Source organism: Anser anser (genome assembly GCF_964211835.1).
Source record: "Anser anser genome assembly, chromosome: W".
Lineage (NCBI taxonomy): Eukaryota > Metazoa > Chordata > Aves > Anseriformes > Anatidae > Anser > Anser anser.
The window spans coordinates 16,287,277-16,302,698 of NC_139731.1; the positions used below are offsets into that span (position 1 = coordinate 16,287,277).

General features: G+C 40.6%; 1 protein-coding gene across 5 annotated transcripts in view; it reads left to right on the top strand.

Annotated features, from left to right (window-relative positions):
- Window positions 1–15,422, top strand: part of LOC310888633 (WD repeat-containing protein 7) — a 114,382-nt gene that overhangs the window by 26,212 nt on the left and 72,748 nt on the right. For all 5 annotated transcript variants that reach the window (XM_083815529.1, XM_083815532.1, XM_083815533.1 and 2 more), the window contains 3 exons: window positions 1,069–1,187; window positions 3,306–3,429; window positions 14,982–15,095. In XM_083815529.1, the coding sequence (XP_083671655.1) occupies window positions 1,069–1,187; window positions 3,306–3,429; window positions 14,982–15,095 (357 nt within the window). The remainder of the gene's footprint in view (window positions 1–1,068; window positions 1,188–3,305; window positions 3,430–14,981; window positions 15,096–15,422) is intronic.

A 15,422-nucleotide genomic window follows, 5' to 3' on the forward strand; every position in this document is an offset into this window, starting at 1 on the left:
GTTTAAGCCTTTGTTTTAATGCTTTTCTTGCTAAGCCATAAATTTGTGCTTTCACGCAGGAGTTTCAAGTATGAAATGATTTCTTTTCTTGTACCGTCATGAAGAGCTTTATTAGTTAAAATATTTAGGTTTTTATGTTCACAATTGCTGACAAATTAAAAATATAGATCTGTATGCTTGCCTGAAGTACTTCTCAGGTTTATCAAGTCAATGCAGAGCATAATACTACAAGATTTCTTTGCGTAAAGTACATTACAAGCATTTTTATGATCCGTGTCATTTGAGCTTGATATGCTTGCCTGTACTGTTTTTAACTACATAATGTTACAGGTTTATAGTACAAGTGTACTTGAGGTAAGCTTGTTCAAGTAAGGTTTAGATGGGAAGAGGAGGAGGGCAGACAAACGTGTGCTTTTATGCATTTGCATACTTTGAAAATGGGACAGGAAAGTCTGTAATATTTCAAACGGTAATTCATGTGCTTAGTACCCTGTAACTGAATGATATCAAAGTTGCATGTAGGACATCGTGTTAAAATAATGATGATTGTTATTCGAACAGATTGCTTAAATCGGTCTTGTGCTCAGCACTTACGCTGAGGAGCAGTTTGTGTGCAGTATGTATGTTGAGTTGACTCCGAAGGTTGCAAGCTGGCAATCCAGGCCTGTGACTGGGCAGCGTTACTCTTCTGAAGTCTTTCTGTGAGGGGATGGGGAGAAAGAGGGGTACTTGTCTCACGCCAGTCCCGATTAAACACAGTCTCCTGCTGGCGTCGAGCTCTGAGCAGCTCTTTGGGGCGCACGGTCAGTCCCGGAGGAGCTCCCCGTGTCCCCGCCTGGCGCAGGAGGCACGTGCAGTGCCTGGGGGTCCGGCTGCAGAAGGAAAAAATTTGTTGTTCTGCTGCAAAATTGGTTCTTTTATTTTTTGCCCTTCTTTCTCCCACCTTCTCCTGAAGACCTAACGTGTGCCAGGCCAGCGGCCAACGTGAATGTACTCTCTTGCATTTTAAGCTTAACGTCTTTTCGGTGTTACTTAGGTTCACCTCGCCGTTGCGCTGTGTTTTAACAGGGTGGAGCCAGCTGGCTGCCATGCACTGCGTGATGCTCCCCGACCTGCTGGGGCTGGACAAGTTCCGACCTCCCCTCCTGGAGATGCTGGCGCGCCGCTGGCAGGACCGCTGCCTGGAGGTGATTTCCGTAGCAGCGCTCGTCTTCCTGCCTCTACTCAGCACTCGGTTCTGAAAGTCCAAACGCGCATGCTTGCAAATGTCACTCCAGCTTTTTAAATCTTACTTTCGTCGCTTTACACCGGTGCCTTGGTTTCAATAAGAAATGGCACCCGAGGGCCTTCGTTGGCGCAGGCAGGCCCCAGCACCCCGCTGCCGCCGGCGAGCACCCAGCTGCTGCCCCTGCCCCGGTGACAGCAGGGACCTGTGAGTGCCCCGCTGGCCACTGGGCGTCATCCTGCTGCTGCTGGGAAGGGCAGGGTGCCGAGATTTACGGGAGCGGAGGTTTGCAGAGCGGAGATTTACGGGAGGAAACCGTCAGCTAGCCCCTTAGAGAGGCTCAGTCCCCCAGCACCAGGAGCTCCGCGCGCTGCCTGGGGGGCCCGGGGAGGAAGGAGTGGGGGGTTTGCTAGGAAGAGCAGCAAAAATGATCCGCGTGTTGCAGACAAAATTTGATGTTTGAACCTCTTGTGACTTTTTATTTATTTATGCAAACAGAATGTAGCTTTATACAACCCTTGTGTTGTTGTCTTTTATTAAGCACATTTCTCCTCAGTATAAAACGTTACTAATTCCTTTCCGACACAAGATCCTGGAGCTGTTTATTGCAGATTCAGGAGGCCAGTTTTCCAGTAAAATGTTGAAAAAGCGATCTTTATATTTTTGTAGCTTCTGTGTGGCATATGGTATGAATGTATGGTATGAATATATGCTATACATTTTTTTTAAAGAAATTACTGGATTAAAAACTTATTAGGATCAAAAAACTACTTTTTTTTTTCTTTAAGAGACTGCTGAGTTGCTCTATTTTTTGCAGCGTGTATACAGTAGTCAGTAAGTGGTTTGTCACCCAACTATTTGATAAATGACTAGTGGGCCTTAACACTACACCTATGCTGTTCTGGCAAAAATTTTGTTGACTGTGCAGCTTTCAAAGTGGGAAAGGAGGAACGTAGCTGGATTAGGGGCTGTAGGTCTTCAGCAGGCTTGTGACTTAATTGGGAATATCCTTTTTGCTACCTGGGTGCTTGTTCTTTTGCTAGTTAGGGTGTACTTTGAGATGGCTTCCCAAGAGGGTAATTACTTTGAAGCTAATTAGAATTTGAAGCCCAGTTACTGGATAGCCTCAGGTGTCAAGTTAGCGTTTTGCTATTCCCTGCTTGCCCACAGTTTTCTGTTTTACCTTGAGCAAGTCACTTAACTTCCTTGTGTTTAAAATCCTTTAGACCAAAAAGTAAGGTATTTATAAATGCAATGAAGTCCTCAGGTGGAACAAGTGATTTTGATGGGGACAGATTGTACGTGACAGTATTTTGTATTTCTTGGTGTAAAAAGCTGGACTTTTTTTTTTAATTTTAGAAAACTTTTTTATATATATTTACCTGTGGTTTCATTGTTCAGTCTTCCATGCTACAGAGCAGATGTGTGTACCCCATTTGAAAAACTGTTTTTAAGTGATTTTTATTTTGATACTGTATTCCAACATCCACCCATGATACTTAGAAAAAATCCTGATTCGTTGTGTATCTTGGAGTTCTGGTGGACAACTTTGGGAAGGTTATAGAGAAGGGTGATCACAAATTACTCCTAGAAAACTAGAATTTTGGTGGTCTTTTGATGTGTCAGTGCCTTCTGACGCACCTCCCTTACTGTTTGTTTTTTTGGGTTGGGAAATAGCCTCTGTGGGACTGGGCTTGTATGCCGGGAAAGGGACATCAGCCGAGGCTGGGGAGAGGTGGGGCAGCTGGTTGGTTTGTGCTGTCACTTCTGCTGGGACCTGAGTGGTGGACGTCATCCTCTGGTTTTCTCAGAGGGCAGCATGTCTCCAATAAATCCCGACAGAGAGGACACAGCGTAGTTTGGGCTTGTCTTATTCGTGGTTATTTTGCTTCTGTATTTAAGTAGGAGAGGAATAGGGAAAAATATGGGTTTTCTGAAAGCTTAGTTCAGTTTTCTATCTATACGTGTTGCTTTTTTTTCTTTAAGTGATGCATTTTGTCGTTCTTGCTAAATTATACTGAAAGCATCGTGATAAATATTTGATGTTTGAGTTTGTATGATTTTCCGGTTGGTTTTATAGGTAAGAGAAGCTGCCCAGGCCTTATTGTTAGCAGAACTGAGAAGAATCGAACAGGCAGGTCGGAAAGAGACAATTGATGCGTGGGCTCCGTATTTGCCACAGTACATTGACAGTGTTATATCACGTAAGTAACCCTGTGTTTAATCTGAAAATAATTGGTTGCTAGATAAAGGCCAAAAAAAGGGAATTTCACAAGCAAATTTATGAACACTACTACAAAAAAATGCATTTGGGTTATATATAACAGTTTCTGGAAATCTTCAAAGTGATTTCACAATCGTGAAATTGTGCTAAGATCCCTGGTGCTGATCAGGTAAATAGAGCATTTCGGTACCTATCTTTGGGAATGAAGGGGCTTTTGCAAAGGCCATCCATGCTGCTGAGGGGCTAGGCTGTAGTTTGTAGGTTTCAGGGAAGAAATCTACTATGAAAAGGGCTGATAAAATTACAAGCTACTGGTGGTAAAGCACAGACTCTTTTTTTCAAGGAGTCTATAATAAAATTATAGAAATGGCTATAAAGGGATCCTTTGGTATCCCCAAAGTATCAAAGGATGCTGAAAGGAGCTAATGCAGGAAATGTCCATCAGCATCTGCTTGGCATCTGAGGTGATTCCAGCCCAGCTGGGTGTTCAGAAACACTGGCTACCAAGCGCTGCAAGGAGACATTGGGCAGAGATGGTAGAATAGTTATCGAGGATTCATTAGGCAGTAATTTATGGTGATGGTTAATCAGGTGAGCATGAGATTACAGTACTTCCTTTGATGTTGCAACACAGAACGCTTGAGAGAAGTCTAAAACTAAAAGTTAAGGGGCTTTAGGGTGTTAGAAGCTTAAGCTGGTTTTGCAAAATGCGTGTAGAGCGCAGAAGCAACAGAGAAGATGTCTTGCAGTGCTCTGCCAAGACGTCTTAAGTTGTCCCAGAAGTATATCAAGAATGAGAGCTGTTCCTTTTTCATCTCTCTTGCAATTTATAAAATGCAAGAGAATTTAAAGATACAATTTGTTAATTTTAAAAAACAGTGAGTCATTTTATACAGGCCTCTGCATAGTCTTTTTCTGGTAACTGGCTGTTCATGCTAACCTTCTGACTTAGCTTAGATTATATATGCTATTACCAATTCTTTTGAATCATTTACTCCTCCTCTTTCTGATTTTCTCTGTCAAATTCGTGTCCCTTTCCTGATGTCACTTGTGTTAACACAGTCACCTTATTATTCACTTGGTCTGCTTTCTCTGGATATTTGGTAGAAGGCAATTTAAAATATTGCTATGAATGCAATTCTGTAACACTACTTCAATTATTTAATGTGGTTTTAAGAGAAAACTGTTTTTCATAACAATTGTTTTCTAACATCTTCATGTCCTCATTTCTTTTTTTTTGTTAGTTGATTGGGTGTTAACTGAAGAAATGAAATGCATTACACCAGTACAAATTTAAAATCTTAAAACTGTCAGATGAAACAATTTGTAGTTTTGTATGATTATGGACCAAACAGGGTTAATCTTAAAAATCAGCTGATCCCTTTTGATAAAATGCTGTCCATTAAAACATTGCACTTGTAAGTGGAAAGATACAGGGAATTTCTTTTAAATACTTTGCTTGCAACCTGTGAGAATTGCTTACATTTCTGAATGATTGGCCTTATTTGGAACAGTTGGTTGATGGGCAGAGAAGGGTTTTAACAGAATTTAGTATTATCAAGGGCACATAAGTCTTGTGTGTACCTTGAGCCACTGCATGCAAATATGTATTTACCAAAACATCAGGCTTCTGACTGTAACTGTGCACATATCTCTTGAATTAATACTGTGATATGCAATCTAATATTCCTTCTCAAAATAAAATCAATCGTTACTGACCACTGTTTAAACTGTTATGTTTTTCTCCAGATCAGCTATTTTCATTTTATTTGTTGATAACAAAGCAGAGATCGTCCAGGCTCTAAGAATCTATTCTTGGAAGATGTGTCAGCGTCATAAGATACTCTGCTCAATTATCTGTCTAGAAACTTGCCTTTATAGAACAATGACACAATATAAAGATATAAAGAGATATAAACACACCTGCCATACATAACAAAGCAGTAAAAAAATATATTTTAATGGATGAGAATGTTTGCTTTTAAGTAGTAGACATCCATTTTTCTTAAGATGTGATTCTTCTTCTACTGAAGAATGTGGTTTCTATTCAGGGAAGGATCTCTATTAAATACCAATTGATTTTTGAGAGATGTGTAATAATCTTATTAAATCTAAATTGAATGCATAAATTACATGGAACACAGTGTTTTCAGGTGATGTTAAGAATTTGCTGGTGAGGCTAAGCTGTTGTTAATTACAGCCTTTAGCCATGTAGCATTTGCCTTATTACGGGGATGTTGCTGCGCAGTTAGGCGTGCAGCCAGGCAGCGAATAATAAGCGTTGTACGTACATGCCAGAGAGCCTTGATTCGTGCTGATAGGTATTTGTGCCATTCGGTAAGTTGGGATTTATTTTTTAATTGATCCTTTTCTGAGGTCAGTTGTACGCAGTTTGTGGAATACAGCTGTAGTTGCCCTCTAGTCTCGGGGGTAGCTGCTATAGCAACTGTTGATGACCACTAATTTCTTTCCTCTGGAGTAATGCTGATTGACCTCGTTGGGTGCAAGGTTATGGGCATAATTGTGTTGTTGAAGTGTATGTAAACTTCTTTGTAATGCCTGCTTGCTTTAGCCAGCGGGCTGGTTCCAAAAAAGGAACTTCTGTTTAGTGTACTTGAAACCAACTGGTAATTCATACGAATTCCAATCCTTTTGCCATTTCTGGTACTTGTCATTACTTACACACTTCCAGTTGAAAGCTTGAGAAGAGTGTGCAGCCCTATTTTGCATGTGCATCAGCTGGGAGCGTAATACTTTGTTCTGCCTCTTGTGCCTGTGTTCAGGCCGTAGGCGTGGATGGCATTTGTTTTTATACAGCTGTTTAATAGCCAGGGGCTGACTGGTTTAAAAAAAAAAAACTCCAGTATTTTTATGTATTCAATTCAAGTATGCATACAGCAGTATTTGGGATTTTTACTAATTACTAGCAGATCAAAGCATAGCATTTGATTTAACACTAAATTAAGATAAACTTATCTTTCAGAACCAACAAGAAGGTTTTAAAACAGGAAAAAATAGAGAAATCAGCTGAGGAGTACGGCTGAATGAATGACTTGAATGTAAATGTTCAATATTGTTAAAGCACAGATATTGAAAACCTGTAAAACAGATGATGAGTAGCAAATTGAAATTCATTTTTTTTATATTAGCAGTGTTGAAAACTATATAACTTGAACCAAGTTTGTGCTTCTCCTGAATGGCAGGGCAGAGATGGCACTTAATAGTGTTACTGTCTCCAAGAGCATACACAAAGATGCTGTCATCCTGAAGAGGAGTAATAATTGTGGTATCAGAAAGGACAAATGAAATACTTAAGGAACTAAAAAGCTTGCTCTTGTGGTTAGGGAGTGAAGTATACAGATGTTTCCTTAGTTCTAATATAGGACATGATAATAGAGAATACCTTTTTTAAAAGGTCTGGGGAGGAATTGAAGGGGATAAAAATAATTTAAATGGCCCAAATGGATGCAGTGGATTTCTGAAAAGCATAGTTTTAAGCTAGAAAGGCAAGCAGAAGAAATACAATAAATCAAGAAATACCGCTTTGTTTCTTTCATCCTCCACTTCTCCCTAACTCCCCTCTTTATAAAGGGGCATAAAATATTATCAGCATATTTGTGTCCAGCACATCTTACTGCTTTACAATACTTCTTATATTCATTTTATTCTTATATTCTTATATTGCTTTTTGGACGTAGCAGGTTCCCTTTTAATTGAAACAAATGCTAATCCCTAATAAAGTTTGCTGCTGATATGATACTTAGTCATATGCATTTAATTGAGTCTTGAATGTCTCAAGTGTGTGGTACTAGCAAACAGAGATGAAATCTTTTCACCATTTGCATATTCAGCGCACAGATCCAATAACAGTTTGGAACATGACCTTACTCAACAAGATCAAGCTAACTCTCGTGTCCCCCAGCTTTTTGATGAAATGCGTTTGGGAACTTGAAAGGCGAATTTGCACTGGATTATCTTTAAATAATCTTTTAACTAATGCAAGAGAGAGTATAGTGAACAATAGAGGTACAAATTTTAGAACTTTTGTTTCAATCACACTGCCAGTTACTTCAGTGAAAAAGTACGTGCTCGGCCAGGTTTTATTCCCATACCCGTTTTTGCATTTTGATGAACACAGAAAAATGTGAGCTGGTACCCCAGCGTGTATTGAATATGGCATCTTAGGAAACTGTTTCATCAAAATGAATGTTTATTTAATTCAGATTTTTTTGCAATGTATGGTAACATTTGCAGAAACAATAACTAAGGCTTCATATTTAGTAACAAATTTGTAATTTTTTTCTAATATTCTCATGGATTCATTTTTCTATCACTTCTCAGTATTTACACAATAAAAATGCAAGATATATATTTTTTTAAACTGTGTTTTTAATTGGTTTGCTTAGATTTATGCACACAATTTGTATGTTATGTTCCCTAACAACCTGATGATCAGCTGAAAGTGTTAGGATTGAGTGTGTAAAGTACAGTTAGGTTTCTGTACCTCTGTTGTGATTTTATTCTGCAGTTTTTCATTTCACAGGTATTTTACTCTATGAAGGTTTTGTTTTGTTTTACATCTGTCAGTTTGTTTCATTTTTCATTTGTTTTTATAAGTTTGTTTACCAGTTAATACTTTAATAGCTCTACACTGTACAGTAATTGATTGTTCTTAAGATGCTACTTTTTTTTTTATCCTCTAAATCACTTGTTTGATATGAATAGTCTTCCAAATGACATAGGAGACTTAATGGAGTAATAACATGTTCCTGTAGATCTATTACAGTCATTATAGCACTGGAAAGTGCATTTCTAATGTAGTTCTAAAGCTTTTTCACTTTCAAGCTCCACCAGAATATGTTAATTTAGACTCTGCAGCATCCTACGTTGCCTTCTGCAGAAATGCTTGAATCATTTAAATACATGCTGAGGCGTGACAGAGGATCTTGGTTGTGCTTCTGTAGCCATGTTGAAGGCAGTAGTTGCATCTGTAATGGAGATTTGGGGGGGTGGCTGATTATAAAACTTCATGAAGTCTTCTTGTGGCATGGTGGTATCTGAATCCGGTTAGCCCAGCCCAGAAGGAATTGCCTGTTTTTCACGAAAATAAGCCTTTTACTAGTAAGGTGGTGGCACAGAAGACTGTGCATGGTGTCTTCTATTCATATTTCTCCCTTCCCGGTTCCGTCTTGGGTTGAAACATGACGTTGGTGGTCTAAACATACTCAGATATCTCACAGTCAGTGCAAATGTGCAAATAAAAATTAGCGAAGAGGAAAGATGTTTTTTTGGGGGGAATGGGACAGGACAGGACAGGACACTTCGCTTTATGAAGTAAGTGAGCCGTAAAATCTGTTATTTCCCGCTGCATCTAGTTATTTATTCATTTGACGGTGGTGAACTATCAGATGTGGAACGGGAAGTCTTGGATTAGAGATTAGTATCTTCTGATCTTTGACCACTACCTGTTAAAACACATTGCAAACAATGAGAATACCCTGCTGAATGTCAAATAAGACCTTAGGATTTTGTACACGATGACACCAAACACAGACCTGAAACTTGCAAGTGGTAGAGTTGTGGAAGTCACTTGGTGATATTGTTTGTACATAGGCAACTGCAGTAGCCTGTGGTGTACCCACTTAGACTATGTCTGTAACCTATTTTACTTTTTAATTCTCTCTTTTTGGTGATTATATTTTCTTAGGGTCAAGGGCTGTCACACGTTAATAACTTAACACCTGGCATTATTAGCATATTTGGCAAGAAATTAATTCAGAATTTTTTATCCATCTGTAGTGTACTACAAATTGTAATTAAATAATTTGGGTGCTGAGATCGTGAGTGAGCAAGAAGCTGCCAAGGTGGCAGGAAGGAAATCTGCTAAATACACGTTTAAAGGAAAGACGAAGAAAGCCAACAACTGGAAATAGGCCTGGTTTGTAACTGTCACCTGTGTGTTTTCTGCTCGTTTTGTGCAGATAAGGTGAGGTTTTTGAAAGGGAGCGCACAAAGGGCCAGGGCAGGGTGTGTTGTCAGTGCCAGAGCTGCTGCCTGGCCTGGGAGTTGTCCCCAAGCTCCTCGACCTCGTGTGGCTTCCATGGGCCTGGCAGCAGCCACTGGTGCAGGATGGGGGTTTCATCAGTTTAAGCCTCAAGAAGGTTTTGGTTTGTAACGTATAGGCTAAGAATACAAATTATTTATTTATGACTTATTTTCTATTTGGTACATGATGGATGGAGTGAAGCTCTGCCCAGCCACGTAATCGTTTCAGCGCCGCAGAGTCCACCCTAAAGCATCCTGCTGGAAAAAAGGTCCATTAGCTCTGGCTCGGCACTTGACAGTTGTCATCTCGTGCTTCGGGTTGATTCAGAGCATCGGCAGAACTTTGACCAGCTCGGGATACGCAGTGTAGAAGTGCCCAGCGTCTTGCCAGGGTCCTGCTAAGTGTTGGCTTCGTGGTGTCTTGGAGCAGGATGGAGCCGTTCAACAAGCGCTTTTTGTGTTTGTAGGTGGTCATCTGCCAGCATAAGCAGTGCTTGGTTTTGTTCTCATTCCATGGTTACTTCACGTAGGGATTATACAAGCGTGGGGTTGTAGGTCTCTCTTAACAGGGAGATCAGTCAGCCTTTGGGAAAAAACTACTCATTGTAGAAATAAAAAGGGGGGGAAAGGCATGTCTGACAGCACGCATTTATTATTTACTGGATACTCTAGCTGTTGGAGTGAGTCTGAATAAGAATATATAATACAGAGGTGCTGAAAAAAATAGTCCAGACTTTGTCATGATTAAGTGTTCTTTTCATAGGTGTATTTAAAAAGTTGTTGCTATCCTACAGGAAGACTTTTCATCATTCTGGCTGAAAGTGATTGCTTTGCTCAGTGTGCACCATATTTATTATGTTATCCCCTCTTTGTTTCTAAGCAGCCAGCTGAGATGTCTCAGTGAGAGAATCGCGGCTCTGCAGGGTAAGCGGCAGGACCAGGTGGATTCTTTCTGAAAACTGAGTTCCCATTTCACGTTAGTGTCTTTGATGAAAAAGAGAAAGGGGAAGCCCTACAGTAAAAGCAGAGCGTGTTTATTGGGCTACAGACAGTGTTCAGCCATTACGCTGAAGATTGTAAATACGAAATTTACGATCCGAGTTCATATTCATACCAAGTCCTGATTTGTCAGGTCAGTGCTGGATCCCAACCTGTCTGCCACCTCAAAGCCGTTGGTTGTGAACGATGCCCCCGCGCGTCTCTCAGAGAAGCAGACGTGTGCAAGACAGAACTATTTGGAGACGCTGTAAGCAGCCCCCGGCTCACTTTGACGCCTGGGCAGCGGGAGGAGGAGCAGGCGGAAGACCAGGGAGGCTTCAAGGAGGATCACCTCGAGGAGGCCCCGCTGCGCCCCTGTGGCCTCCGCAGCCGCGGGTGGGAGCTTGGGGGGTCGGGCAGGTTGGGCGCAGTTACACAGCGCGGCCTAGGGCGAGCGATGAATCTGTGGTTGATTTGGGCCTTCACACCCAAAATCGGCACGTCAGCTCGTCAACCCCAAATCGAATGTTAACGGATGTGTAGGCAATGCCAAGAATTAAAAGTATTGGAGGTGGTTTAGCCATTGGTATTTTTCAGGCTCCCACACGGAGGAAAGCAGTGAAGCTTTCAAAGCCTCATTCATGTCCTGTCTGCTGAGGTTGTCCTGCAGCTGTAAATGTTTGCCGTGGCCTTGCCTGCTCCTTCTTTTCCCAGCAGGAGATTGTTTCTGCGTAGTGCACGGTGGTTTTCCGTGAGGAAGGGTTTCCAGGTAGAGCTCAAAAAGGGAAAATTTCTTCCTCCGTTACCTACTAATGTTAAGAGTAAGGACTGTATTCCATGTAAAATGGATTCTGCAAAGTGATTTTTTAAGGGATGTCTTTGCTGAGTATTTTGTTCTTTGTTTTTATGGAGATCAACGTAACATTTACACCAAGCACCGAAGCGGCCATTTCACAGGCTGCGTGCGGTGGAGCCCCCGAAATCTTCTGGTAGTGGGTTAGGCCGCTAAGCAGCGGGGAGACTGATGTATTTTTAAATATGTGATGTTACTGCAGATAGGAAAATGGTTACTATGTCTTTAATGGAAAGCAAAAGGTTATCTTGCCATGGCCTTTGTGTGCATGTGCTGATGCGGTGGAGGCAGCAGACAGGCAGTGTGTGCGGAGAGGCTGGGGAGCGGGCCGGGATCGATAGGAGCGGTGTGAAGGGAATTAATGCGAGGCAGGCAGGCTGTCTGTCATCGGGGCTGCGGGGATGCGGGGCAGCGCTGGTCAGTCACTGCAGAAATCCGTTTTCAATAAATTCTGTCTAGAAATTAAGTATAGACACTTCTGGTGCTTCCCGTATTGCTAAAACCCCATTCGTCCAGGTAGACGCTTGTAGCAAATTATTGTTTCTTTTAAAGTGGAAATCCTAAATAATGCAGCAGAATCAAATTAAAGAGAGAAAAATTTCTTTAAACTGCTTCAAATAATAATCCGTGTTATCACTGGAAAACAAAACAAATATGGTAAGTCTATAATAACAAATATTATGTTAGTTTTTAATAATATATTTCTAGTAGATATATATATCTGTTAGAAAGTTTTATTTAAAGCCAGATTAATTGAGTAAAACTTAATTAAACTTCCATTGATTTAAATGGGAGTTTTTGTTGAGTAAGGATACTTTGATTGGACCCCAAAGACTTTGCTATTTATACATCTGGTTGATCATTCTACTCGCGCAAGGTTTGACTTAACAGAGCACAAAGAATTAAATGAATTACATTTGCACCGCAACGTTTTGATATATTAAATGAGCGGTTTTATGATGCTGCAGTAAAGAGTTGTACATTTCTAAATGGTGTAAGTTTCTAATATGAGTGAATCTTGCCTAATTTTCCAATGTTTCCTAATACGTCAACTGGCTTATTTTTAATGCATTCCATTTTTTATGAGCTTTTTACTTCTAAAACCTGTTTCTAAGACAATTTTGGTAATTTTTGATGAATTATGTAGAAGGCATTTGTGTCCAAGGATACATGTTCCTTCTTACTAGATTTTCTTTGAAAGGAAGCAATAATTTATTGCCTGAATTATTTTTGCAACTGTTATTTTTCTCCCCTTTTGTTTTTATCTGTTCATTGTTTTTTAGGGAATGTTTAAATCTATTTAATCAGAATGATTGTACTTAAAATTTTATTTTAATTGTATATAATTGTAATAAACTTGTAACTTTTCATATGCTGAGCTTGGAACCAACTCAAGCAAAAGCACTTTCTTCCTTCCGCTGCGTTATTACTAGTCCTGCTAAGCACTCTGGAAAGGCGTAGCACATCTAATATGAAAGTTCAGCCTCTTTTCAGTAACTCAGGGATAGAAAGCAATGAAAGAAGTGATGTAGTAACTAAAAAAAATCAAAGCCTTTGAGTTTTGACCCAGCCTAAACTTACCTTTTAGGGACAGCTGGACCCTTGGCTCCTACTGACTGGAGTATTTAAGCACAGAAAATGCACCCTCTGAGATGAAAGCTCATCAGTAGAGGCTTCATCCTGCAGTTTTCAAAAGACATGGAAACTCTGTACCCTTCTCTGTGTGTGGAAGGAAATCAAAGAATTCTAGACTATGGAAGTGATATTTAGGAAACAGCGGTATGCTTGCTACGTCTGCAGAGATTACCAGCTTCTTGTGTTAACCAGAATGCAAAATGTGAAGCAGTGCCCCAGAAATAACCTCCTCTTTTCCCTTCAGCACACTGACCGACTCCAGTGGGTATTTGCAAATAGTACTGTTAGGAAATGTTGGTGGTGGAAGGTGAACAGCAAAAAGTATTTTGACAAAGCGGTGCTGGAGCCCTGGTGTCCTTACTGAAGCTGGTAAAGACCGCACTGGGTGATACCCGGGAGCTGGCGCAGCTGCATCGTAGCATTAAACTCCATTTTTAAAAGTGTCCCGAATAAGGTTCACGTGCAATTTGTAATTGCGTGTGATCTCTGTGCAGTCCTGCCAGCATGCTTAATGAAGTGATAGGCTATTGATTGGCAGCTTGTCCCAGCCTGGTTTTACATTTATTGTCACTGCTTTTATGTATGTTGACATAATGAGAAGGACATTCGGAAAGTTATTAAAACGTACTAGCTTCTTTTTACAGAGGTAGTGTCAGAATAAAAGTTAGAATAGGAATTGCTGTGTCAGGCAATCACTGTTACCACAGAGTGTAAGTATTACTTTGTGTAGTGAGTGCTTAGTATTTAACAACTGTACTAAAACATAAAAACTAGCATATTCATGAGAATGTTAAAGACTCGGGGTTAACTGGCTTTGGGATGTGGATTCACAAACTTTCGTGCATGCAGCCGACCCCCTGAGAGAGATCCTTCCCTTGTGCCTTGTGATGGTACCAGCTCCTTTTCATTTATCAATCAAATCTGTATGTTTGGAGAGACGAGACTTTTATTACATGAAAACTACTCAAAGCTGAAGTAGTGCCTGTTAATATTCTCATAAAGAAGATATAAAAACGGCAGAGAAGCAGCAAGCACAGCAGGCAGTTCTCCTTCACCCAGTGCCAAGTGCCGGCTCGGGGCAGTGCAGAGCTGTTCACCTTCCCGAAGGCAAAGTCATTTCCAGAGACTTCATTTCTTGTTGAAATCTGGTTGGTGCTGACAAAGGGCTGTGGTCCTTTTTTTAATGGGGACTTAATGCCTCTATAGCTGGCAAACCTAACGCCGCAATCAGTAAAGCAGCAATCTCTTCATATAAAAAGATTTTTGATAGTATAGGCTGACATAAAGGGTGTATCGGGAGGAAAGAAATCTTATCAGGGCTTCTCGTCAGTCTGCTCTTTTAGCTTTCCTAAAGCTCTTTGGGAAGACTATTTGTGAGGCTGTACTTTTTCACCCTTAGCAAAACACTTCATTTGATAATGCCTTGATTGAGTTGCGGTAAAGGCTGTATAGGGACTAATTAAAGATTACAGCCAGGCAGCGTATAAACCAGTGAATTATAACTTGAATCACGTGCTGCTGGTACGTGGCACGATTTGGCGTCCGTAATGTATGTCCAACAGCAATTAACTGATGCATCACAGCCAAAATGATGTGGAAGGACTCAGATGAATGAACGTACTCTGCAGGTGGTGTGGAAACAGCCCTTCTTCGGCGAGAGATGAGCATTAAGGGGAGAGGTAGGAGGAATCCTGCTGGAACTCCTCCGTTATTTGGCCAAGTATGTTAGGTTTTTGGCTGAAGATTTTAGTGTATCTGTGTGTCTGATATTTTTAATTGTGCTAGAAGGTGATGTAAAAAGAAGATAGGAGATATTTACTTTGTGGAAAAGGTTTTTAAGAGGTAGGTTTCTGAAAGCTGCACAGAGCGCTAAGGGAAGTCAGAACATAGTTTCCTTTTGCTTTATCTGTGTTTCATAGCATTACCTTGAGTCAGAAGGTAATGTGTGTTTTTTCCTAATGGAAGGATGTTATCTACCACAATCACTGACTTTTGTGGGTGTTCGGCTGTTATTTTTCCAGCTGGAGTAACCACGGAAGCCATTCAAACTGCGACGGCAAGCCCAGATGCGTTGGGAACAGAGGCAAAAGTTCAAGAGGAAGAGCACGATCTGGTTGATGACGACATCACGGCAGGTGAGCACTACCCCAATGAATACGCTGTTTTTTGACATACTAGATACCATGCAGAAGGGATGCAACACTTTGTGCCAATTTTTCCATACTCTTCATGAGAAAATGAAATACAGAGGCTGTTTACGAAGGAGTACGTGCTATTAGAAATAAAACGAAGTTATTCAATAGTAAAAAATGCAGAGCTCTAAGCAAAAACTAAATACCTGCTTAACTGTAGCTACTGTACTATTAACATGTTGCTACTGCAAAATGTTCCCTATATTCCAATGTGTCTGGGGCTTTTTAGTCTGCTTGCGACTGATATGCTTAGCTTGTAGTTCTTGAAGA